Here is a 25,786-nt window from a genome sequence, read left to right on the forward strand (position 1 = left end):
CATGTAGAACCACTGATGTGGTCTATTTGGCAGAGTGTCAATCCTGCACAAGTTTTTATGTAGGCAAGACCAACTGTATGTTTAAAGTTAGGGTCTTGCAGCACCTCTCTTCAATTAGAAATGGGGACACACGCAATGCTTTATATAGACACTTGGTAGCTCATCCTACACATAGTTTCAAATTTAAAGTGATAGTGAATGTGAAGCTGAACAAAAGAGGGGGAGACATTAAACAATTAACAGAGCTAGCTGAATCTAAATGGATAATTGAGTTTATGGCACACAGGAGTCCTGGGCGTAATGAAGTCATTCCTATGAGACCCGCCCTTAAGAACAGGCGGGTTTTTTATTGATTTATACTGATTTTCTATTGGTTTGTATTTGTTTTAAAATGTTTGGTTTTGTGAGATGCTTTATCTGATGAAGGGCAGAGGCCCAAAAGCGCTCATCACTTGTATGTCTGTTTTTAATAAATAGAAGGAGTTGGTATTCGAGTAGTGTCCAGTCTTATTGGTTTTTGGATATTTGCAGGCAGAGAAATATTCAGATATACCCATATTTGGATGATTGTCTGGTTCAGGCAGAAAGCCAGGACTTGTTATTAAAACATCTGGCATTCATAAAAAAACTTCTAACCTCACTGGAGTACACCATAAGTGAAAAGAAATCCCTTCTAGTACCCTGCCAACAGATTGTATTCCTGGGAGCAAGCTTGAGCACAACTTCCCAGATGGCTTTCCTCACTCCAGAGAAACAAGTTTATTTGACAAACTACTGGCCACAAAGACACAGCTATCTGCAAGGAAAATTCTGCAAGCCCTGGGGTTCATGGCCTATTGCATTCTACTAATTCCATATGCAAGACTGCATATGAGGAAACTGCAATGGTATCTAAAAATCCTATGGTGTCAACATTCTCAGGACCTGGAATGAGTGATTCCTATCATTTCTTGTATAAAGACAGAGTTACTTTCGTGGGCAGAGGCCTGCTACAACAACAAGGGGCTCCCTTTCACTCTACCCCCTGCCGCCCATACCCTAACAACAGACGCATCAGACTATGCATGGGGGGCTCACTTGGCAGAGCAGAGTACATTCAGGGCAAATGGAACCCGAGACAGATGCACCTGCATATCAACCAAAAAGAAATGTTAGCTGTACAGAATTCTCTGACAGCCTTCAAAGACCACATTCTTCCAGGACAATTATTCGTACATAAACAAGCAGGGGGGAACCCACTCGTACCCTCTCTGCAGACTAGCCATGGCTCTGTGGAACATAGCCTTGAGCTACCAAGTGCCACCTACAGGCTCAATTCCTGCCAGGCAAGCTAAATTCTCAGGCAGACCTAAGCAGAAATCACATGGACCCACACAAATGGAAACTGCAACCAAAGATATTCAAACTCTTGAGGAACAAATCGGGGACTGCAGAGATAGACCTGTTTGACTCCCCTCAGAACTACCAATTGGGCAAATTCTGCACAAGAACTTCACACAGTCAAGCTTGGAAAGTGGATGCCCTGTTCTTTACCTGGGAAAGCCTCTTGGTTTATGCCTTTCCCCCTCTGCCTCTCCTCTCGAAGGTCCTGCTAAAGATCAAACAGGACAAGCCAAGGACAATACTGATTGCACCAGACTGGCCACACCAGCACTGGTGTACCCCCTCTTGCGCAGTATGACACTGCTGGAACCGTGGCACCTGCCTCAGACCCCTTCCCTGCTCTCCCAGCAGGAGGGCCAGATTCTGCACCCTCAGCTTCAAACCCTGAACCTTGCAGCCTGGCTAATTCCTTGAGCTTTCCAATAACATCCCTCAGTAAGCAGGTGTTAGATGTCATCCTGGAGGCAAGGAGGCCTAGTACTAGAAAATCCTATGCTGAAAAGTGGAAGAGATACTGTTCCTGGAGCCAACTCGGGGGATGGGCATAACGGTGCCCAGCTTACCTCCTATACTGCAGTACTTTCCAGAATTGCTCCACAATGGCCTATCCTTCTCTTCAATTAAAATTCATGCCTCTGCCATTTCAGTACATTATAATACTGAACCACCCCTCTTCTCTCACCCCCTGCTAAAGCAATTCCTCAGAGGGGCCAAGAATTTAAGACCCCCCCCCCAGGCTAGCCCCTACTCGGTGGTGTCTAGTGTGGCCCTAAATCAGTCCCTTTATTTGCCTACCGTTTTCCCGAATCCACAAAACAAAGGAGAATGAATACTGCACTCTTTGGATGTGCACAGACAACTTAGATTCTATTTGTTCAGGACTAAGCCTCTCAGAAAATCTGAACAGCTGCTAGTTGCCTTTGCTGCAGGGGCAGAGGGGAAGGCCATTTCAGAGCAAACCATTTCTAAATGGATAGCCTATTGCATTAATTTCTGCTATAAGCACCATGGAAAACCTATCCCACAGGGGATAAGATCACATTCCACCAGAGCTGCATCTGCCTTTACAGCTTTTCTCAGAGGAGTCCCTACCAGGGACATCCTAGAAGCTGCTACCTGGAGCTCTGTACATACCTTCACCAAGCATTACCACATGCCTATTTTTTAAATCCAGGGCTGTTTTTGCCACTGCAGTCTTGCAGGACTTAATAGCTGGCCCTAATGCTATCTAACTTCCTCCTCCCTTCCTTAGCTGAGGGAATAAACCCAAATGTGATGACTGCAACACTGAAACACGAAGAACATAGTACAGTTGTGTACACTTACCATAAATGTAGATGTTTGAGTGTATTCACGGTTGCAGTCCTGGTTACCCTCCCTTCAGCCCTCTGACTTCTCTTGGCTCTACCTTTCTTTCTTGTTTGATGTATTTAAGCTTTCTGGTGTATTTGTTTTTTGATGGAAGTGTACCATAACATATAATTGCTTCCCATTGTGGGGGCACCTGACAACTGGGGCAGGAAAAACTGATGTAATGGCATCAGCTGCATGTTTTATACCTCTGACGACCTGACGTCATGGAAGAAGTGACAGCATCCGATGCAGGAATCCAAGACTCTGGTATTCAGGCCGGCTGAGGGCTTCCTGCAGGCAGACAACCCAAATGTGATGACTGCAACAGTGAATACACTCGAACATCTACATTCATGGTAAGTGTACACAACTGTACTTTGTACTTCATTTGTCTTCAACGATCCCCCCTCCTTCCCCCTGAACTTGTCACTATTGCTCTAACCTTGTATTTGGGAGAGGAGCACTGTAGTGGCTCTCCTGGTTATACTTGGCTTAGTTGGTGAGAGCCATTAGTGGTAAGGTCTGATTGGGTCGGGCTTATGTTTTCTTGAGGAGCAAACTCGATCTGAAGGAAGGAAGGAGACCGGGGAGCAGTATGGGTAAGGGGAGGAGCTTGGAGCTTGGATCTGATGCTAGTGATGTGGCTGTCTCGGATCTGAATATCCCACAGGTTGAAGGCAAATACTACTCAGATGGAACGTTATGGTGAGTACATAACTTCTTTTTTTCTCTATGTACTCTGTCCTCTATTTTTATTATTTTTTGAAGCATCTCTTCCTGAACAGTCTCATATTCAGCCATCATTTTCTTCATTTTGACCTCTGATTTTTGCGGCTTTATCAGCTCATCTGAATGTCTGTTTCTTCCATTTTTTCCAGCCTTTTGTTGTTTGTGTTGATAAACTCATCAGTGTTTTGTTTATTTTAACCATGTCTGTGTGCAGTCGTTTTATAGGTTACTGGAAGTCATGTCTGAAGGTTGCTTTGCATTTTGCTGAACAGCTGCAGAACTTTCCCCAGTCAGTGTGTCTTCCTCTCTTTTTATAGCTGATTTTTTCCAGGTCTTCTGTATTTCTTTATTCATGGCATCCAGACAGTGCACTTACTAGCCATTTACTGAAATTTACCCATAAACACAAGTCTATTGACCTTCCCTGCTGAGTTTCTGTTTTCACACTGGGAGAGCTTAGAAACAAACTGTTACTCAGTGTGCAGCCATCTTGGAAGCCCTCAGTGTTCTGTTAATGTTGTCAAATGTTTGCCTCCCCTCCACAAAACCACTTTGATCCATATCTATCAGTTTTGGTATTAATTTTGCCATTCTTTTAGCCATTATAAGCATGAACACTTTATAATCATAGTTTAGTATTGAAATGGGCCTGTATGAAGCTGGTTCTGATGGATCCTTACCCTCTTTAGGTATTACAGCTACCACTGCTTTCCTACTACTTGTTATTGGTCAGCTGATTTGTATTGGATGCCTGGGTGAGGAATAATGCCTGTTCTCCCACTTGCTTCATTCCCATCTAAGCAGCAGATGTGCTAGTAGACAGGGCATACCTGCTTTGACTTCTGCCATAGATGATCATCTACTGCCAAGTAGTTGTCAGCAGTGCGACAAGCCTTGCTATCTTTTTATTGCTTCCAGGATGGCTGGCTGTTGTAAGCTGCACAAGGTCATGTTTTCCCACTCTGCCCCATGAACATCCATGCTGCTAATCAAACACAGGTCCGTGGGAGATTTCATCATCTTGAAAATAGCCTCTCCCAAGTTCCTCTTAATGTGGTAATTGCATGAATCCTTTTTTACCAGCTGCCTTCTTTTTCTGAGAGTTCTAATCCACTGGAGGCAGGTTCTGAATTTCTCCAGTGCACTAAATGTATTGCCTTTTTCAGCATCCCCAGCTTGTAATACTAAGCAGCTGTATTTTTGCTGTAGCCGAAGGTAGGCAAGATAAGTAAATTTGATTATCTCTGGAGCAGGGCCCATCTCTTTTGCCTGTTTGATTGCAAGCTGCTACTTGGACCAGTTAGGCCTTAAAGCAACAGATATGTCATTTTAGAAGTGTACCTTGGAGGCCTGTCTTTGCCGTGACCACTTGATTAAGAATCCCTACATTTGCAGAATATTTTAATCTGGATTCTGTATCCAGAGTATGCAGATTGTTTGGAAGGGGAGTCCTTCGGAATCATAGGAAAATTCGAAGCAGCTGAGTCTTGTGGCCATTGCACCTTGCTGTTTCCTACCCTGGACTGTACCTCCCCTCTAAAGGGAGGTTAAACCAGTTATTCCCAGGGTGAATTCATGAATACCCATCTAGTTGTCCAGATCCCATGTGGTCTGCAGGGGGGAGTCTATTCCAGAGGTGAGGGAGGTCCTGAGTAACAGATCTGTCATTCCATCTTTTTTAATAATCTGCTGAAGTAGATTTCAATTCTGGTTCTGGTAGTTTTGGAACTGTTTGATTTGTGAAGGTACAATAGTTCCTGAACCACTGGGTCCCTGATGTCGTAAAAGGCAAAGGCATAGGTCCCCTTGGGGGAGTCTGTGTGACATGGAGAAGAGGGACAGAGCAGCAAGTCTTTTCTGGTAGCCTGTGGTTTTTGAACTATTGATTTTCTTGTTTGGGAACCTATGAGGTCTTTCCAGTTGTTTAATATATCTAGTGAGGTACATCCCAAAGGGGCATTCTGTGGTATAATTGGCCTGATCAGTGCTGAGTATGAGGGGACAATAACTTTTTTTAGAGCTGGATGGTATTCCTTTGAGATTAGCTGCTCTAAGTAGAAAACATCCAGACAACTGATGCTACATGGTTATCAAAGAAGAGGGTATTATTATTCCTGGTTCTAAGTTCTCTAAGTGCATTTTAATTTTGAAGTAGGGTATTGTCTATGCTGTATATTGGGGAGAAGGAATTGTCTACCAAACGCGACAGTGTTGCACTTTTTAATGTTAATTTATGCCCATTGTCGATACAATAGGTATTTGCAAGTATAAGATGTTCTTCGTGTTTCACTGTTGCAGTCATTACATTTTGGTTATCTGCTTGCAGTAGCCCTCAGTCAGCCTGATTAGCAAAGTCTTGGGTCCTGCGTCGGTTGCTGTCCCTTCAATGACGTCAGGTCGTCAGGGGTATAAAACATGCAGCCGACGCCATTACATCAGTCTTTTTTGCCATGCGGTGCTCAAAGCAGAAGCAGTTCTCAAGTGCCGGTCGGCCTACTCCTGAAATTTTTGTTTTCGAGTTTCAGAACCAAAGTCTTCAACTAAAGCTAAGTACCCCGTTGGGGAAACTTTTTCTTGCTCCTTACCGATGTCAGTCATCATTCTCTTTCGGCTTTTCCTGTTAGGGGTCGCCACAGCGGATCATCTCTTTCCATTTCTTCCTGTCCTCTGCATCTTGCTCTGTCACACCAACCGCCTGCATGTCCTCTCTACTGATGTCAGTAAAAGTTAATAATTGCATTACTTGTGGAAAGCAAAAACCTCACAAAGATTTTCATTCGTACTGTATTCCTTGCCTAGGCCCTGACCACGACATACCTTGCCGTCGGTTTTGTGCTTTATTTAATCAGTGCACTTTCTGTCGTCGGTATATTTTCGCTTCTAAATAATTTGGTTCTCAGTTTATTTATCCGGAAATGTCGGTTAGCCATCCGACTACCGGAATTCTGAGAAAATACAAAGATAACGACCAACAGGCTGCCGAGGTCCAAAGCTGCCAACGACGCTTCTCGTAAACCAGTCGCCAGTTTGCCGGTACTCAGTGAGGCGCTTTTGTAGCCCCTGATACCACTACTTCTGACTCGCAGGCCTCTACTGAGACCCATTCGGAGTCCAGTATGCCGCGAGATGCTGCAACTGTGGAACCTGCAGATGTCTCTACCTTGGATGGGTCCGGAGCTGCTGTGCAGGCACTGGCTTCTGAGGGTGTATTCAGGCCTACGGACTTACATATTAAGCCGATGCCTCCTCCTTCATTTAGGCCAAAATCTCGAACCATGCCTAAGAAACCAATGCCGAGGCCGCATGCTCAGGCCTCTATGCCTAAAAAACAAATGATAAGAATGGCTGAAGATCTTATAACTCTAATCAGGGGAAGCCAACCCCCCCCCCCCCTTCTAAAAGACCTAGGACTGAAGTAGTTTATGAATCTTCTGAACAGGATTCTGATTTTTGTGATTCTTCTGATGATCTGGATTTGCCCTTATCTACTTATGAGGATTCTCATGCAGAGGACTCTATTCCCTCTGCTTCCCCTCCAGAGGATTTTTCTTTTGGTGAGACCTTACATATTCTAAGGGAGCATTTCCACTGAGAAAACCAGGACTTTTCTGATTCAAAAAAGAGGCTTAGGGATTTCTTACCCCTGTGTCAGCATAGGCCTTTAGCTATACCTCCTGTACTAAAGATTGTTGATGATGCCTTTTCAGAATTTAGTTTGGCTCCTGATTCTTTGCCTCCTGCTCCCAGAAAACCTGACAGATATTACAGGGTTCCGGATTCTCATAAGTTCCTTTTTAAAAATCCTATTGCGGATCCAGAGACTATTTCACAGGGACCCAAGGACATTGAGGTTTCTACTGCGAAAAATCCTACCCCCTCTGATGGAGACTCCAGGGCGCTGGATAGATGGGGTAAAAAAGTTTACATTTCTGCAACCTTGGCCATTTGGGCTTTAAACTGCCAGTATCATATGTTAAAGTATCAACAACATGTTATTGGATTGCTTAAACAGAAAATGATGTTACTTCCTGACTGTGCTGAAAATAAAGAATTACAGGATTTAATGCATTCTGCTGAACAGGTTGGAAAACATAGTTTGCAATGCGGATTTGATTCGTTAGAGGCCTCTTGCAGGGCTGCTGTTACTGGGTCTGTGCTCAGAAGGCATGCTTGGCTTAAGGAGCAAGGTTTGCCTGATTATGTTAAAGCTAAATTGTTGGATGCTCCTTTAAATCAGGACTGCCTGTTTGGCAATAAGGCTGAGGAAGTTCTTAAAAAGATGGAAGATAAAGCTAAATCTATGCAAACTGTTAAAGATTTCTTACAAGTTCAGCCTCCTAGATTTAGTAGGCACTGGCCCTCTAAAAATTGGTCCTTTCCAGCTCCTTCCAGGTCTTCTCAAGCCAAACCCAGACGCAGCAAAAACCCCAGGTTTCAGTCCCAAGGGACACAAGACTAGGCAGTGGGGGGTTTCCGCACCCAAACCTGGGAGTAGTTAGACTCCCCCCTATGGAAAACTGTCTCAATGACTTGTTTTTAAAACTACCAAGCACTTCCCAACTGAATGCTGCTTTAGGCGGAAAGATTGGTCTGCAGGCCAAAAACTGGGAACTCATTACCCAGGACAATTGAGTTTTAAATATAGTGTCCCAAGGATACAGATTTCATTTCCACACGTTACCAACACCAAACAGGTGGCCAGATCTACCCCCAAATCAGTGGGCAGAGGCCCAAAATCAAGTACTCTCTTTCTTAAACATGGGGGCTATTCAGTTGGTGCCAGAAGAAGAAAAGGGACAAGGTTTCTATTCGAGATTTTTTCTGGTACCCAGAAAAGGCAATACATGGTGTCCTTTCCTGGATCTTTCTATCCTAAACACCTTTCTGGTGATTCCAAACTTCAGAATGCTGACTCTTCGCCAGCTGCTTCCTATGCTAGGCAAGGATGCATGGTTGGCAACACTAGACTTAAAAGAAGCATACCTGCACATCCCTGTCAGAGAGTCTTGCAGAAGATACCTACACTTCAAAGTAGGCTACTTGCACTATCAGTTCTCTGCACTGCCCTTTGGCTTATCTACTGCGCTCAGGGTATTCACAAAGTGCCTAGCTCCAATCATTGCATTTTGCAGGCAAAGAAATATTCAAATATACCCATACCTGGATGATTGTCTAATTCTGGCAGAAAGCAAGGACATTCTTTTGAATCATCTAGCCGTTGTTCAAAGGGTTTTGACTTGTCTGGGGTTCACCATAAACGAAAAGAAATCCCACCTGATACCCTGTCAACAAATTATATTCCTGGGAGCAAACTTGAATACAACTTCCCAGATGGATTTCCTCACGCTAGAGAAACGGATTCATTTGACAACTTACTTCAAGCAAGTGGCCACAAAAACCCAGCTATCTGCAAGGCAAATACTGCAAGCCTTGGAGTTCATGGCCTCCTGCATTCTCCTAATTCCATATGCAAGGCTGCATATGAGGAAACTACAATGTTATCTCAAAAGCCTATGGTGTCAACATTCACAGGATCTAGAAGCAAGGATTCCTATCATACCTTGCCTACGCCTAGAGTTCCTTTGGTGGGCAGAGGCCTGCCACCAAAACAGGGGACTACCATTCACATTACCCCCTGATGTCCAAACCTTAACAGGCGCATCAGACTATGCATGGGGGGCTCACTTGGCAGGGAAGTGCATTCAGGGCAAATGGAACCCAAGTCAAATGCACCTGCACATTAATCAAAAGGAAATGTTAGCTGTACAGAATGCTCTGACAGCCTTCAAGGACCACATTCTTCCTGGACACCTAATGGTAAAGACAGACAACACCACTGTCATGTGGTACATAAACAAGGAGGGGGTGCACATTCTTACCCCCTCTGCAGACTAGCCATGGCATTGTGAAACACAGCCTTGAGCTACCAAGTGAATCTATAACCTCAATTCCTGCCAGGAAAACAAAATACAGAGGCAGACGGACTAAGCAGAAACCTCATGAACCCACACAAGTGGAAACTGGAAGCAAGGATTATGTTGACAAGCAAATGGGAGAGCCCAGATATAGACCTGTTTGCCTCCCCCCAGAACCATCAACTGGACAAATTTTGCACAAGGATTCCCCACCAACTAGCTTGGAAAGTGGATGCTCTGTCCTTCAGCTGGAAAAACCTATCAGTTTATACCTTTTCTCCTCTGCCTCTGCTCTCCAAGGTACTACTAAAGATCAAACAGGACAGGCTAAGGACAATTTTAATTGCACCAGACTGGCCTCGCCAACACTGATACCCACTCTTGCGCAGTGTGTCACGCTTGGCTCCAAGGCACCTGCATCAGACTCCCCTTCCCTGTTGTCTCAGCAGGGGAACCAGATTCTGCACCCTCAGCTGCAAACCCTGAACCTAGCAGCCTGGCTAATTACCTAATCTCTCCTTTACCATCCCTCAGTAAATCAGTGTTGGCTATCATTTTAGAGGCAAGGAGGCCTAGTACTAGAAAATCTTATGCTGCAAAATGAAAAAGATTCTATGCCTGGAACCAGTCTCAAGGAATGAGCGCACCAGTGTCCAATTTACCTCAGATTCTACTATACTTGACTGAGATGCTTCATAAGGGCTTGTCTTTTTCCTCCATCAAAATTCACACCTCAGCCATTTCAACTCATTATAGCACAGAGCCCCTCCCCTCTTCTCTCACCCACTGTTCAAGCAGTTCCTCAGAGGGGCCAAAAATTTAAGGCCACCCAGGAGAGCTCCAACTCCAGCCTGGGATCTTAACTTTGTCTTGGAGAAACTCACTCTTCCTCCTTTCCAGCCAGCTGCTACTGCAGATTTAAAATTTCTTCCTAGAAAACAGCTTTCCTTTTAGCAATCATTTCTGCAAGAAGGGTATCTGAATTACAGGCCCTTATGGCATTGGAACCTTTCATCATCTTTCATGCGGACAGGGTATCCCTCAGAACCAATCCCTCCTTCATGCCCAAGGTGGTATCCAGTGTGGCTCTTAATCAGTCCATTTATTTGCCTACCTTCTTTCCTAACCCACAGAACAAAGGGAAACAAATACTACACTCTTTAGATGTGCACAGACAGCTTAGATTCTACTGGGACAGGACTAAACCTCAAAGGAAATCCGAACAACTGCTGGTGGCATTTTCTGCAGTGACAGAGGGGAAAGCTATTTCAAAACAAACCATTTCAAAATGGATAGGCCACTGCATTCATTTCTGCTATAAGCACCATGGAAAACCTCTCCCACAGGGCATTAGACCCCATTCAACCAGGGCTGTATCTACCTCTACAGCCTTTCTTAGGGACATCCTAGAAGCTGCTACCTGGAGTTCTGTACATACTTTCATCAAGCATTATCATTTGCCAATTTTCTCTAAATCCAGAGCTGGTTTTGCCACTGCAGTCTTGCAGGGCCTTTATAGCTGGTCCTCATTCTATTTAAATTCCTCCTCCCAACCTTAGCTTTGGGAATCTACCCAAATGTAATGACTGCAATAGTGAAACACAAAGAACATAGTACAGTTGTGTACACTTGCCATAAATATAGATGTTCGAGTGTATTCACTGTTGCAGTCCTGGTTACCCTCCCTCCAGCCCCCTTTCTTCTTTTGGCTATACCTCTACTTTCACTTTCTATGCTCTAAAAGCTTTTTGGTTGGAGGTATATCCTTGCATTTATAGATTTGCTTCCCATTAGGGGGGCACCTGACATCTGGGGCAAGAAAAACTGATGTTATGGCGTCGGCTGCATGTTTTATAGCCCTGACGACCTGACGTCATGGAAGAAGGGACAGCAACCGACGCTGGACCCGAGACTTTATTAATCAGGCCGACTGAGGGCTACTGCAAGCAGATAACCCAAATGTAATGACTGCAACAGTGAATACACTCGAACATCTACATTTATGGTAAGTGTACACAATTGTACTTTCTTGCTGTAGAGCCTTTCCCACTAAATTGTATAGCAGAATATTTGTTCATTGGTAGGGGCTTGCTAACTGGGGTGCCATCATAAAAATTATGCTAGCTCACTAGACACCTTTCATCAGTCCATGACTTTTGAGATGATATTTCAGCAGATATAGTGCTTAGTTAACTGAGTCCTCTGTCTTTAGTTTCTAGACTATTGCATTTGTTTTCTTCCTAGTCAGTTTTTATAAAGCATGGACAGAATGGAGGGGGAAGAAGCAACCCATTTATTTTATTCATGATCCTTTGCGTACTTCTTAACTGTGCTTGATTTTGAGGGTCCTCCCTAATTTTGGCTAAAAATTGTGTTATGTCCTTTTCAAAAACTTTCTGCATTTATTGCATAAAAATGATTACAGAAACCAAATAATACCAGACATCACATTTTAAGACTTAATTTTCTAAAAACGTATTTTGTTCAGTTTTCCAGCCTAGCATTACCAATAATTAAAATATCTCCCAAATGTATTGCCATACCACCTGATTATTTTTGAGTTTGCCCTCGATTTATGAGGTAATAGGTTGAGAGCTGCACTCTTTTGTGTATAACAGCTGGTGGCCATAGGAAAAAGGCATGCTCCAAGAAGAAACACTGCTGCTGACAGACTGATGTCCTATAGAGGACGAGGAGAGTTCCTTGCTAGGGCAATGTCGACTGAACATCTCCAGATCTGGAAGTTATAGCAAAGGCAGTATAACTAATATTTTTTTTATGGGTATCATACAGGCAAGGCACCACTGGTCCTTGTATGCTAGCATTTGTTGTGTGGGCAGTCTTCTGTTCCTTGTTTATAGTGGCTCAGACAGTATTAAGTCTCAGGCTTCCAACAAAGTGTAATGCTTTTGCAAGAGGAGAGGTTGCATTTAAGCATAGAACTTGGGTGGAGAAAAGCATGTATTTTTTCTTGCTTAAGTAAGTTGCTTACTTCTGAAAAGACTGCCATCTCACAGTGAATCCATATGAGGAATTCAAGAAAGCCAAAGAAGCACTTAATGCAGCTGTTATGAAGTGCATTCCTTGAGCTGGGTCCTAATGTTTATTTAAGAAAGATATGATGAGGCAGATTTTCTGCAGAGAAGATTTTTTGTAAACCTAGTGTCATAAATTGTTGAGGTGAGTGCAGGTAGTTTTTGTTACTCTAAAGTAGCTTGTTTTCTTCTCAGTTCAGATGATATGGATGGTCCTATTGAAGATATTGGCAGCCGTTCCTGTGTAACTCGATTTGTGAAAACTCTTATGTCAATAATGGAGCGTGGTGTTAAACCTCACAGTAAATACCTCACAGAGTACTTTGCATTTCTGTATGAGTTTGCCAAAATGGGAGAAGAAGAAGTAAGTAGACTTTTTCTTACTTGTATAAGAATTATTTAGCAGCTTTCTTCGTTTTTAAACCATAATGTTTATTGATTGCATCTGATTGATTTTCTTTATTTTCTTTAGAGTCAGTTTCTTCTGTCTTTGCAAGCTATATCAACCATGGTAAATTTCTACATGGGAGCAAAAGGAACTGAAAATGTAAGCAGGCAGTGTTTTTTTTTTTAATTATGTCATAGTTATGGAATGTGCAGTATACCTAAACATGTCTTGTTTTTATATGATCAATTTTAATTGTGTATCTGCAAAAATGTTAATTTGTTTAGCCTTTTTATGAAGGACAAGCATGTATGTTGTTTCGAATATATTTGGAAAACTAACATTGAGGATTTTACTTATTGTGTCTGAGACTGGTATATCCTTTCCACCAGTCAGAATTTAGCATCCTTTTGCTAGAATTTCTTAAGCAGTGGGGTGGGCTTGCATGCCTGTGATAGTGCACACCAATCATGTAATCTAGCATATCCTTCGCATTCAGCAGGTTATTTTATCTTGCCACTTACATACATTGAATTTTGGTCATTACTGTCACTGATTAAACCATTATTGCATTTATCTATCCCTTAATTTTTCTCCTATGCACTTTTCAGATTTAGTAAAACTGGCATGAGGAAGCTTCTCTCTGCATTGGAGAAAGGGTCCCTCTGAACTCCTGGTCAGTAGCCCAATATGAAATTCTGTTTGGAGTTTTGTTACCAAGGCCTTTGCTCAGAGTTAGGGCCAGATTGGCCACAGCCTCCCAAGTCTAACAGAGGAAGAGTAGTCACGGAAAAGCTGATATTTGACTTTGCTGCAGTTCTGTTCATGTGCTGGTGATTTGAGGCTTGGGGAAAGGAGCACTCCTGATTGCTGTCTTGGGGAGCTCAGCCCTGGTGTTTCCTTCTGCATTATGGGCTTGATCCTGTTTTTTGTTCAGTTCAGTTTCAGGGCAAAGCCCAAGGAGGTGTGTGGGCTCTGATTACCCACAGACAACGAAGAATCTAGGAGACCTGTTTGCACTGATCAGTCCAGGTAGTGGAGGAGTCATAGGCTGAGCTCACTCCAGGATCCATGTTTGACTAATGAGAAATTGGGTGTTTGTTAATTTGTTGGTGATATCTTGAATAAAGGACACAGGGCATCAGTTGGATGCTTGTTTTGACCACGTGCAGACGTCTCCTTCCACTCTTGCCATGCTCAGCCCATCTCCCATTATGACAATTTTGCATTTGCACTCCCAGAAGTCCTGGCTGTCACTCTGCATTCAAGGGGAAGTAGCATAGTGCACCCTTCAAATTTTGCTTCATAGGTGGGCATCATTGGGGTATTAATCTCTGATGAGGACAAAGCTTCAAAGAACCTGAGAGCCTTTAGCTAATTATAAGGTAAGACCTCCTTTAAAGAGGATATGTGGAGTATGAGTATTTGCTTGTACCTAGCCCCAGGACTAGGATGCTTCATTGCCATCTTCTTTTGTTGTCCCTTCCCTGGAGCCAGCTTTTGTCAGTATTGTCATGCAGCCCTAAAGTCACCATCGCGTTTTTTTTGCTGTATTGTATGCAGCATGGTATCAGACTTTATCTGTGTATCTTGTGGTTGACTTTATGATATTGATAATTATTCAGCATTCCTAGAACCATCTCCTTGGTCCTGTTCAGAAGGTTGACAGGTTGACCTGATAGGGAAAAAGGGAACATCAACAAGGTATCTTCTTGTGCAACATTAAGGCTTACAGACTCCTACTATGCGTATCCCCTGTATGGGTTCCAGGCCCTTCTGGCAGGAGGAGTTTTCTGGAGATAATTACTTGAGGATCAGGAGGATCTTGTCTTTACCCTGGAGACCTTCATATCTGCAATTCTGTGGCACTGGCTGCAGGTGCTGGTATGTTTTCATTGATTGACTTGGCTGAATTAGCAGTCACACCCCCTTGGGATGATTTGCACAGTACTTTGTTGAACTTTCCATTTAACAGTAGTGTCTTGTTTAGGCAAGGGATTCAGCCCTTGCTCTAAGTGTCTTCTAGTTGCCAGGCAGGGTACTGTCTTTTTCAGTCCTCTCCCCCACCAGTTGCATTTTTTTTTGAAAAGGAACAGGAAGCATTCTATGTGCTGGATTAATATTGTCTCACTCATACATGCTTCTGGTGTAGCAGGTTGTGGTTAAGGTCTTCTGTCCACTTCCACCAATGGATGAGCTCTTTTTTGTAAGGGAGGGCAGTGGGAGGAGGCAGCTTTCTAGGGGTCCCTCAAGAAGCTGTTTCCTGGATTGCTCACATTGGGGGGTGCTCCTTCTGTGGCTGCTCTAACTTTTCCTGTTATTTTGTTATGTTGTACTTTCATGCTGTCATAGAAGTGGCTGAGGAGCAGACCATGATGCCATCTCACAGTGTTTTGGAGAAGGACAAGGTTGTTGTACTTTGAGAGTAGGAAGGCATAGGTACTTTGTCTTCTGGTCCCAGGTCTGAGTTATGGCCTTGTGGACCAGGACCCCCCTTCCTTACTCTTACAAAAAGGATTTTAAAGATATTGGGAATATTGGCCCTTACTAACTCCATTCTCGGGGATTAATTTCCTCTGCATTTTGATGGGCGTCTGCTTTCTTCCTGCTTGGAAGGTGGAATTCTTACAGTCTCATCTCCAGAGCCTTCCAGATGTTCACCATTAGTTTTGCTAGATTTGAACCACCTCACTGCTGTACCCTGAAGAGGTTGGGATGGAGTTGCCATGCCTAAGGTGGCTGCAGTGGGAGGTATTTTTCTTGTATCCTCCTTGTTTGTTGTGGGCATTTTATTAGCCCCCCCCTCCCGAACTATAGAGGAGGCTTTCTGTTTTTAGACAGAGGCCTTTGCATCTTGCCTGCTGCCCCCTTTGCGTTTGGGAGGATAACCTTGTTTGGTCTGGGTGTACAGATGATGACCTTGGCTTCATAGACTTCCCTGCTTTTGGACCCCCCCTTTTGCCATAGCAGATCAATTTTCTGGCGGCAGGCAGCTTTATTTCTTCGCATCTTTGACCATATATTCCAAGAGTATGCCAGCTCATTCCAAGATTTGGTAGGATTCATTGAACAGGAACCAGTCCTGCTTTCTGTTGCTCTGTACACATACCGTGAGCCCACTTAGCATAAGAAACTTGAATCTAGCTCCTTTTGCTTGTTCTTGCTCCCCACTCCCACAGTCCTTTTTTTTTTTTTTTTTGGCTGTTTGGAGGCAGGAATTTTATTTCTGCTGTCCTCATGGCTGTGAGCCGTGCCTTACACCCTCACTGTGGTTGTCTCGGTTGCTCCAGAGAAGGTAACCTTTCTAACACAATATTTCCAAATACTTCTCACAGGAACCACCTCACCGCCAGGGAGTTCCTGAAAGCCTTGGGTTCCTTGGCTTCTTGCATCCTCATGATCCCCCTTGCCAGACTGGACATGAGGAAGCTACAATGGTACTTCGGAAATGTGTGGTGCCAGCACTCCCAATCCCTTAACTTTCAGGGTGAAGATTTTCCCTTGTCTCCGGAAAAGTTTACCTGGTGGGCTGAGCCTGCTTCCACAGTGCAGGCCTCCCCTTCAAGATAATTCCTCAGAAACAAACATTGACCACAGATGTCTTGGACATAGCCTGGGGGTCACACTACAACAATTTATGGACTCAAGGCAGATGGAGCACCCTGTTTAAAAACAAACACATCAACCAAAAAGAACTGTTGGCAGTCCAAAAAGACCTGATCACTTTCAAATACCAGTGGAAACCAGGCATACTCCTAGTAAAGACAGGCAGTATCATGGTTATGTGATACATAAACAAGTGGAGGGACTTGCTCTTAACCTCTTTGTTGCCTAGCTGTGGATCTTTGGGAAACTACAAATTCCCTAAGTCTGCACATTATGGCTCTGTACCTTCAAGGAGAAGTAAATCAACTAGTGGATCACCTAAGCAGGAGTCTGTCAGACCCTCACTAGTGGAAAAGTTTTGTTTATGGACCAAAATCAAGTCAGCCTAGAGGATGGATGTCTTCTCCTTCTCGTGGACAGGTCTACTCCTCTATGCTTTCCCTCCACTGCCCTTACTCCCCCGGGTATTTTTGAAGATAAAGGAGGAAGGGCCAAATGTCATTGTAATAATCCCAGACTGGCCGAGGCAGCACTGGTATCCCCTAATGCTCAGAATCAGAAGGAAGGAACCATGGCTGCTGCCCCAACAAGTAGACCTTTTGACATAGAACAAGGGCACCATCATGCACCCCAACCTGAACACACTCAAATTGGCAGCTCAGATGATATTTTAACCCTTTAGGCAGGGGCATCCCTTGACAAACAGGTTCTGGACATTCTAAAAGAAGCCAGAGGATCTAATACAAGCACATCTTACTCTGCCAAATGGAAGAGCTTTACTGTATGGTGCAAACAAAGGGGACAGAACCTTCTTCACTATCAGATTCCTCTAATCCTCTCATACTTATCAGAACTTTTTGACAAAGTGCTTTCTCGTTCCTCTATTAAAATTCATACTTCACCCATTTCAACCTATTTGCTCTCTCAACCCCCCTTTCTTTTCCCACCCACTCACGAAACAGTTCCTGACAGGGGTTATTCACATCAGACCCCCTGAGAAAACCTCCTGTTCCTCCATGGGATCTCTATTTCACTTTGGAGACGTTCACCCTACCCCCTTTCAAGAGAGCTGCGTCTCACACATCAAGTTCATGACCTTGAAGACAGCTTTTCTGCTTGCCATTACTTCAGCAAGAAGAGTATCAGACCCTTATATGTATTGAACCTTTCATCACGTTCCACCCTGACAGAGTCTGTCTTATAACCAACCCCTCCTTTACACCTAAACTAGTTACAGAGATCTTTTTGAACCAGACCATCCACCTATCTACCCTACCTTCTTTTCTAACCCTCAAAATAAGGGGGAAAGAATTATCTACTCCCTGGATGTGCATAGACAACTGTGTTACTACCTGGACGAAACAAAAAATGTCAGGCAATCTGACCAACTTTTCATGTCCTTTGCCTGCAACTCTGAAGGGAGGTCAGTTTCTAAACAATTTCCAAATGAATTTCCCATTGCATTTTGTTTTGTTGCAACCAGTCACCCCTTTAAGAAAGACAGTAGACATAATGGTTGCCCTGGTGGAGTGTGATCTAACAGAGTCTGGTGGCTTTTTCCACAGTGGCTTTAGAAGCAGCTGCTTGGTCTTCAGTGCATACTTTCACCAAACACTATCAACTTCCAACCTTCTCCAAGTCTAGAGCTGGGTTTGCCATTGCATTCTTGCAGAGTGCCCTGTCCTTTTCATAAAATTCTCCATCCACCCTCTTATCACCACTGGAAGTCATCCCATCAGTTAGGACTGCAACAGTGAAACACAAGGAACGTAGTACAGTTGGGTACACTTACCATAAATGTAGATGTTAGAGTGTATTCATTGTTGCAGTATTCTTTCCCTTCCTCCTTCTGATCTTGCCCCAAAAATTGGGGTGACCATTTTTATTTCTCTCTAGATCCAAGTTGTTCCCCATCCTCTGTTTAGATTAGGCTCAAGGTTGCACTCTGGAGTATCCTAGGCTAAGGCCCCTTGACCTTAGGAACCAGCTAGGGGATCCTTGCTGTTGGGGACAAGAAAGTACTATGGTGCCAGCTGTCTCCCTTTGTACGTGGATGTCTTGATGTGTAGGTCAGAGAGTTAGATGGCTCTTGGAGGAGGAGAAGGAAATTCTCTGGTAGTCAGGCCGGCCAATGGCTTCCATGGAAGGAAATCCCATCAGTTAGGACTGCAACAGTGAATACATTTGAACATCTAACTTTCTGGCAAGCGTACCCAACTGTACTTTCTCATTATGGTGATAGCTATCAGACAGTCTCCCAGGGCTGCCCCTTTTAGCCCCTTCAGTGGGATAAGGATGTTTCTGGAGACCAGTTCAGTTTGAATTTCTTGATATGGGATACCCCAAAGGCAAACTTGTCTGCTGTTAATGAGAATCTTGAGTCTTCTTTTCCTGTTGGACCACTAAGTTTGAAGGGTCTTAAAAGGAGGTTTGATGGGTCTTGTCCCTCCTGTGAAGGTTTCTTTTCCAGGCTGTTCCATGTCCCTAGTTGTCCTGAGGGATGTCCTTTTGACCCTTGGTTTCTGTGTTGGCTAGGAGATGTTAATTTTGGCACCATGGTGGCTATAGACATCTCTTCCTGACCTGGAGTTGCATGTCATTAAGGGATGCAGGCACTTGTTAAGATAGCCTTCCTTATCACTGTTGTAGTATTCATCACATGTGGGATCTACTGCCAAGGATAGCCCAATGTCGGGCCAGTATACCAAAGCTTTTACACCCTCCCAGCATTGTACGTCAGGCGTATGCTTCCCACACAAGAGTAGGGCATAAATTTGATATATGAACAGTCAGTCAGAACTTCTTTGTTGCCAGTCTGAATGCCTTTCCCTGAGCTGCTTTCTACTGAGCCATTCACAGATAAGTGACCCTTTGGGGTTCCCCTTTTCTTTTTGTGTACTGAGAGTTCATGTCATCCTGGAAGGGAAAATGTCATTGTGGGAATTAAATTCCCCATAAAGACCATCACAAGAAGTATTTGTTCTGCTGTGGTTCTATGCACGACCATACCCACTGTACCATATGTCAGGCTTTTGTTCCAAAAACTCTTCGCTGCTGTCTGTCTTCTTTGTTCATCTACCTTGAGAACCAGGGTGTCAAGCTTTTGACACTGGGTACCTTGGCAGAATGTGCCCTCCTTGAGGTAAAGCCATGTTTTAAAAACAAGAATAAAAAGTGTAGGTCTTGACTGCTGCTGCTGTCCATCCTCTACAGAATCTCTGCCTCGATGTGGATGGAGACGACAAAGAATGTGCGGTGCCTATGCTGTTTTCCTCTGCCATGACCCTGTCCAAGGCCAGCTTCTTGCCTGTCCTTTGAGGCTGTGCAAACGTGCTGTGGATGCTGAGGGGGAACCATGGCTCATCACCTCTGAAGGGCCTAGGAGGATTTCCTAGATTCTTGTTAGAGAATAGGTTCATAGTACCCTTACTGACTATAGACATGACTCTGAGCGCCTTAGAACAGTCAAAACTGATGTCCCATTAAACAAGAAGCAGAAAACTAAACATAGTCCTCCCATTGCTGATGATCTTCAGAAAGAATGGCAAGACTTTACCTAGGATTTGTTCAATGCTCTGATGGCCTTGAAACACCCTCAGGGATTATCTGTTTCTGCTTCTCCTTGATCTTCTACTCCAGCCAAAAGGACTAAGGAATCTGATTCCTTGAATGAGGAGTTGGATTCAGGAGATGAATCCTTGGCCTATTCCTCATGATTCCTTCACCCTTGGACTGTAGGTCAGAGGAAGAGGATTCCTTGATTCCTGATACTCCTTTGAGGAGCTGTCCTTTGAAGACACTGTGGTTCACATGATGGACCTTTTTAAGTGGGATTGTTCCCAAGTCTCTGACATTCCAAGGAGATATTGTGAGTTGTTATAATTGGAATTTCCTTAACCTTTTGCTCTTCTCTCTGTTTTGGATGCTTTGTTGGATATGTTTGCAGCTACTGCTTTGGCTCCTGATTCCCAATCCCCGGCCTCCCAAGAAGCCTGACTGCTTTTATAATGTGTCTGAGGCCTTTAATTATCTTTTACAAGTGTCCTCCTTTAGACACTGCTGTAGTCTCGGTTTCTGCTGATAAGCCGTCAAATCTTTTTTTCTTTTCCACATTTCTCCCTTCTGATGAAGACAGTCGGGCTGTGGAGAATATAAGGGAATATATTTCTGCTACTCTGGCTTTCAAGGCCATAAATTATCAGACCCTGTATGACCAGGTATATTGTAGCCTTTTTGTCTCAACCTGGAGGGGGGTTGTCAGACCTTTCTGACTCTGAAAGCAAGATTGCTGCCCTACCCTTGTTGAGCTCCATTTCAAAAGTAGCCAGTCACACTATCAAATGTAGTTGTCTTGTTTTTGTCTTTATCTTGTTTGCCGCTTTCACGAATAGCTGTGGTCATCTTGAGCTCTCGAGCAACATTTTGTTGTACAATAAGTGTTTTACTGTTTATCTTTATAGGTTCATAAGTGTGTACTAGGCTAATGGCCCTGGGGCCTTTACAAGCCTAGCCCATAGGATTACCCTGGCATTGTGCCAGCCGACCTTAGTTCCCAGTGCCTCTGTCGAGTAAAGTCACTGGAGGGATCCCTGGGGTGAATTTTCTATTTCCCATCCACTCATCATCATCATTTCTCTTGAAGAGGGCCAGTGAGGTGCTCTGCTCGACATGTATAGGAAGTCTTTTCCATAGCATGGGCAGTCTCTGGTTTATGAACCTGTCCCTCCAGCATGTTCTGTTGATTGTGGTAATGAGGTTGAGGTCTCTGGAGTGTGTGGTGCGGAGGGGTGGGATTTCTTTAGATGTAGCATTTCTAATAGAGCTGGGTCAGACATGGCTTTGTAAGTCAAGCAGAGATCGCCTCTCTAAGTAGGCGATATGAGACAAAGAATAGTTGGAGTTTTTTTAGTCTGTCTATGTAGGGCAAATGTTTAAGGTCTAGGATCCTCTTTGTGAGGTACTTTTGCGACCTCTCCAGTTGTTGCAGGTGTTTAGTGAAGTACATGCCAGATGAGGCATTGTACTCAATGATTGGCCTAATGAGGGAAGAGTAGAGGGAGGCAATGGCCTCTTTCTTCCTGGATGCAAAACCCTTAGTAATGAGATGTGCCACATAGAAGAACTTTCTGACCACAGTGGCAATGTGGTGGTCAAAAGAGAAGTTGCTGTCAACCTGTGTTTCCAGTTCTCTTATAACGTCTTCTGTGTTCAGTGGACTACCATTTTTGTGGTAATTCATGGGAACCAGGTTTTTCCCAAAGGGGATGACGAGACAGTTTTTGGCATTGAGCTTAAGGCCATGGCTCTGACACCAGTCCTTGGTCTCAGTGAGGTGTTTTTGTAGGATGTCAGCATCACTCAGGGAGTTAGTAATAGCTCCCAACTTGCAGTCGTCTGCGAACTTTGTCAGCCAGAGTCCTTTCACGTTGGCCTCTGTAGAGAAGTAGATGCTAACCAGGAGAGGACCCAGGACCCGAACCCTGTGGGACTCCACTCGTGACTGGTCGGCAGTCTGACTGACTTGGAGTCAGCTACTTTCACACTGTGGGTTCTACCTGTGAGCCAGTTTGCAATCTACCTAGTGATATAGGGGTTGATGCCGCGCTTAGTAAGTTTTTCTATGATTCCTGAGTGGGGAGTGGTATCAAAGGCCTTGGCCAGATCAAAAACTTTAAAAACTTTTTTCTAGTTATTCTCCCTACTCTTTTACACTTAGTGTAGATGTTTTTTAACCATAGCTGATATTGTTGTTCTTTTCTATTCTGAACTGTTATACACCTTTTGTGTATTTCTCAATAGTACAATTGTTGGCATCTTTTTTTTTTTTACTCTTTATATATATCTGTCTGTCTATATATATATATATATATATATATATATATATATATGTGTGCGCATGTCTGTGTGTGTATATATATATATATATATATATATATATATGTGTGTGTGTGTGTGTGTGTGTGTGTGTGTGTAAAATAAACACTTCTCTGCTATTATTTTTCTTCTTGTGTGCTTTGGGCCCGAGCCACCTTCAGGTTGAGTGTACTATTTCTAAGAATTTTAATCCATGGGTGATAGCTGACAGAAAAAAACAAGCTGATTTTAAAGGGTTTACTTCCAACTTCCTTGTCAGAAGCTATTGCTGGGGCTCAATCCCTCAAGCTGAAAGCAAAGGAGCCTTCTAATAAGTCTTTGAAGCCTTTTGGATCATCGGCTCTATCTTATTTGGAGCCACCTGAAAAGAAACAAAAACTGGATCCAAAGGTGCTACGATCTGACCGCAGTTGGATCCAGCAAAACTTTCCTCTGATCCAAGCACATCTGATCCGAGGCTGTTAACCAGGAAAAGATGTTAACCTAGTCTGGATCTGGTACCTTCAAGAGTACCTTCCCCCTTTTTGGAACAGGGACATACTGTCTGCTTCCTTAGCTTCCTCTCATTTTTCCAGGAGTTTGACTGAAGCTGATATGGACAGAATAATGAGGAGAATTCTCCAATGCAAATACAGATGGGAGTTTTCCCAGCTCCTACCCCTTCTAGTCAGGAAGCCCATCCTTCTACCACTCTGCTGATTCCAGCTCCTTCTCTGATCCGGCCAGCTGTTTCAGACCCCCTGGGTCTGAGCCTTCCAGGTCCATCCAGTTCAGATCCAAAGATATCCCTATCTTCTCCGAAGCTTTCTGTGAGTACACCAGCTCTGGTGACTCTCTGAGCTGAAGCACTCCTGTCTGGTCCAAGGCATTGGAGTCAACTCCAAGGTTTTTAGAGTTTTCTCTTCCGCTCGGAGCTTTGGCATTGGACAGCTTGACTCCGACTTTCACCTCAGGTAGGTTGCCTTCGGGGCACAGGGAACCAGTGGGCCAGAACCCTGGTTTCTCGGCTCCATTGTCTTTCTTCTCCCCTGGACCAATCTGCCTTTGAGGTAGTGAAGAGAGTGTTATCTACTCCACAGGACAGATGAATCCTACCCCCCCTTGATCTTCCCTCTGGATCCCAGATGGGTCTGTGCCTTGAGCCACATCATTATGTGCCGCAGGGACAGCCAACTGAAAGTCTCCAGGCTACCCACCAGGGCTTTACAATCTCTTCTGATACTTCACCAGAGCATCCCATCAAGAAGTCCCTAGTGAGAGGAAGTGCAAGAGGAGGCACTTGGACTCCCCTCAGGAGTCAGTCACTGAGGATACTGATTTGTATGAAGGAGAAGGGTTTGCAAGATCACCACCTGAAGATGTCTCATTTGGAGACATTCTTGAGATCTTTAAGCAGAGGGGTGGTTGGCCCTCCCATAACCATTCCCCAGAGGAATCAGGATTCCTGGAAGTCTTTGGAGCTGGCACATCTACCTCCTGGGTTACTCCACCCACCGATGAGCTCATTGATTTGATCTTTAGGTAGGTGTGGAAAGAGCCTGACTCAGTTGAGCCAATCCCCAAAAGACCAGATCAGGTTCTGGCTCCACCAGTAGGTAGGGAATACTGGAGCAAGGGAGTGCCTGTAGATGCTATGGTTGTGACGATGGTCATAAAGAAGGCACTTGCTGAGCAATGTTCTTCTGTCCATCCCCCTAACAAGGAGTCTAGGGCATGGGACAGATTTGAGAAGTGTGTCTGTGTTTCAGTGGGATCAGGCATTTCCATTAGGAGGCATGCCTGGATGCTCTTGTGTGATTTTGCAGAGCCTTTCAAGTCCTCGTTCATCAGTGTTCTGTTGGCCCTAAAGTTAAAAACCCACTCTCAAGGTATGAAAAAGATGGAGAGACCCTTTCTGCAGTGGGCATACATTTTTTGACTCTTCAAAGATTCTTCACTAGGAATCCATGATGAGGTTGAAAAATGTGATTCAAGAAGTCTCAGGGTCCTTTCCAAGATCCACATGGAGATAAGTCCCCCAGAGGCAGAGGGGGAACTCTAATGGATGGCAATGTCCAAGCGGCAAAGGAGGCCCACAGAAGCAAGGGTCTGGAGAGTTCTTGTCTGACAAACCCTGCTAGTGCTCCTAAAAGGAGGCCTGATTCCCCACCTCTGTAAGCGATTGGGGGGAGGTAATTTATCCCTGTATTACAGAACCTGGCTAGCTATAACAAAAGACACATGGATGCAGAGGATTATTCCAGAGGTTATAGAATTCCCTTTTTCCCTACCACTGCTACCTGCTTGCAAAATTCCCCATGTTCCCCCTGTCAGGGGAAGGCAGCAGCACTAGAGATACAAAAGCTGCTAGAAAAAGTTATCCAAGAGGTCCCACCAGACCAGATAGAGTCCGGAAAGAAAACATGGTACCGGAGATCAGTTTTGGATCTCAGTGAATTGAACAAAGCAGTTCAACAAACACAGTTTCCAGTGGTCATGGTTCAGTCCATTTTGCCTTTTCTAGGCATGGGCGATTGGATATACTCAATAGACCTTCAGGATGCGCACTGTCACATAAAAATGAACAGGATATCCAGAAGGTATTTATTCTTCTGTCTGGGAGCCAGTCATTATCAGTTCAGAGCACTGCCCTTTGGCCTCACCACAGCACCCAGCGTGTTAACCAAATGCATGGCAGTGGTGGCAACTCAGTTGACACTGCAGGGTTTCTGAGTGTTTCCATACTTAGATGACTGTCTCATTACCACCCCAACCAGGCATCTCCTAATAAAAGCAAGAGACTGGGTACTCCAAACCTGCTCCCTTCTGGGTATAACCATAAAGTGCAACAAGTCTCAGTTACTGTTGTCTCAATCTCTGGAATTCATAGGTGTGGTTTTCAACACAGTTTCATTGACAGCTTCTCTTTCTGTCTCAAATGTGCAAACTATCATATTTCAGGTCAGAAAAATAATTAACAGTACCACCGTTTCAACCTGTTTGATCTCTCAAGCAAGTGGGTTCAGTGTCAGTGGCCATAATTTTAGTTCCTCTAGTAAGAATTCATATGAGAATTCTTCAGTGGATGTTAGTAACTCAAGGGTTTATTTTTTTTATCAACACGTCAGCATGCAAGAGATACCTTTGGTGGTGGATTCAATCAGATCAAATTCTTCAAGGTCTCCCGTTTGTTTTCCCTTAACTCAAGGCTCTAGGGACCACAGACTTTTCCCAAATTGGGTGGGTGGGCACTTCCTCGGGAAGACAGATGGTCCCTAGAAGAGGTCAATATGCATGTCAGTATTCTTGAAATGAGAGTGGTGCTGTTTGCATTGCAGGCCTTTCAAGACTCTTTCCCTTTCGGGACAATTGCGATTCAGACGGTCATGTCACTAGTCTTGTACATAAACAAGGAGGAACCAGGCCGCACCCCTTGTGTCAAGAAACCCTCAGAGTGTGGGAATGGGCGACCTCTTCCAACCACTTTCTGATAGCAATGCACATTATGGTGAAGTTCAGAGTAATGG

At 44.2% G+C, this 25,786-nt stretch overlaps 1 protein-coding gene across 1 annotated transcript in view; it reads left to right on the plus strand.

Annotated features, from left to right (window-relative positions):
* Positions 1-25,786, plus strand: part of USP34 (ubiquitin specific peptidase 34) — a gene marked incomplete in the record, with an annotated part of 5,849,982 nt that overhangs the window by 5,090,880 nt on the left and 733,316 nt on the right. Inside the window, 2 exon segments of the mRNA XM_044061224.1 lie at positions 12,611-12,779; positions 12,888-12,962. Coding sequence (XP_043917159.1) covers positions 12,611-12,779; positions 12,888-12,962 — 244 coding nt within the window.

Source organism: Protopterus annectens, chromosome 1.part0 (assembly GCF_019279795.1).
Source record: "Protopterus annectens isolate FY-2018-M chromosome 1.part0, PAN1.0, whole genome shotgun sequence".
In the NCBI taxonomy this organism is placed as follows: Eukaryota; Metazoa; Chordata; order Ceratodontiformes; family Protopteridae; genus Protopterus; species Protopterus annectens.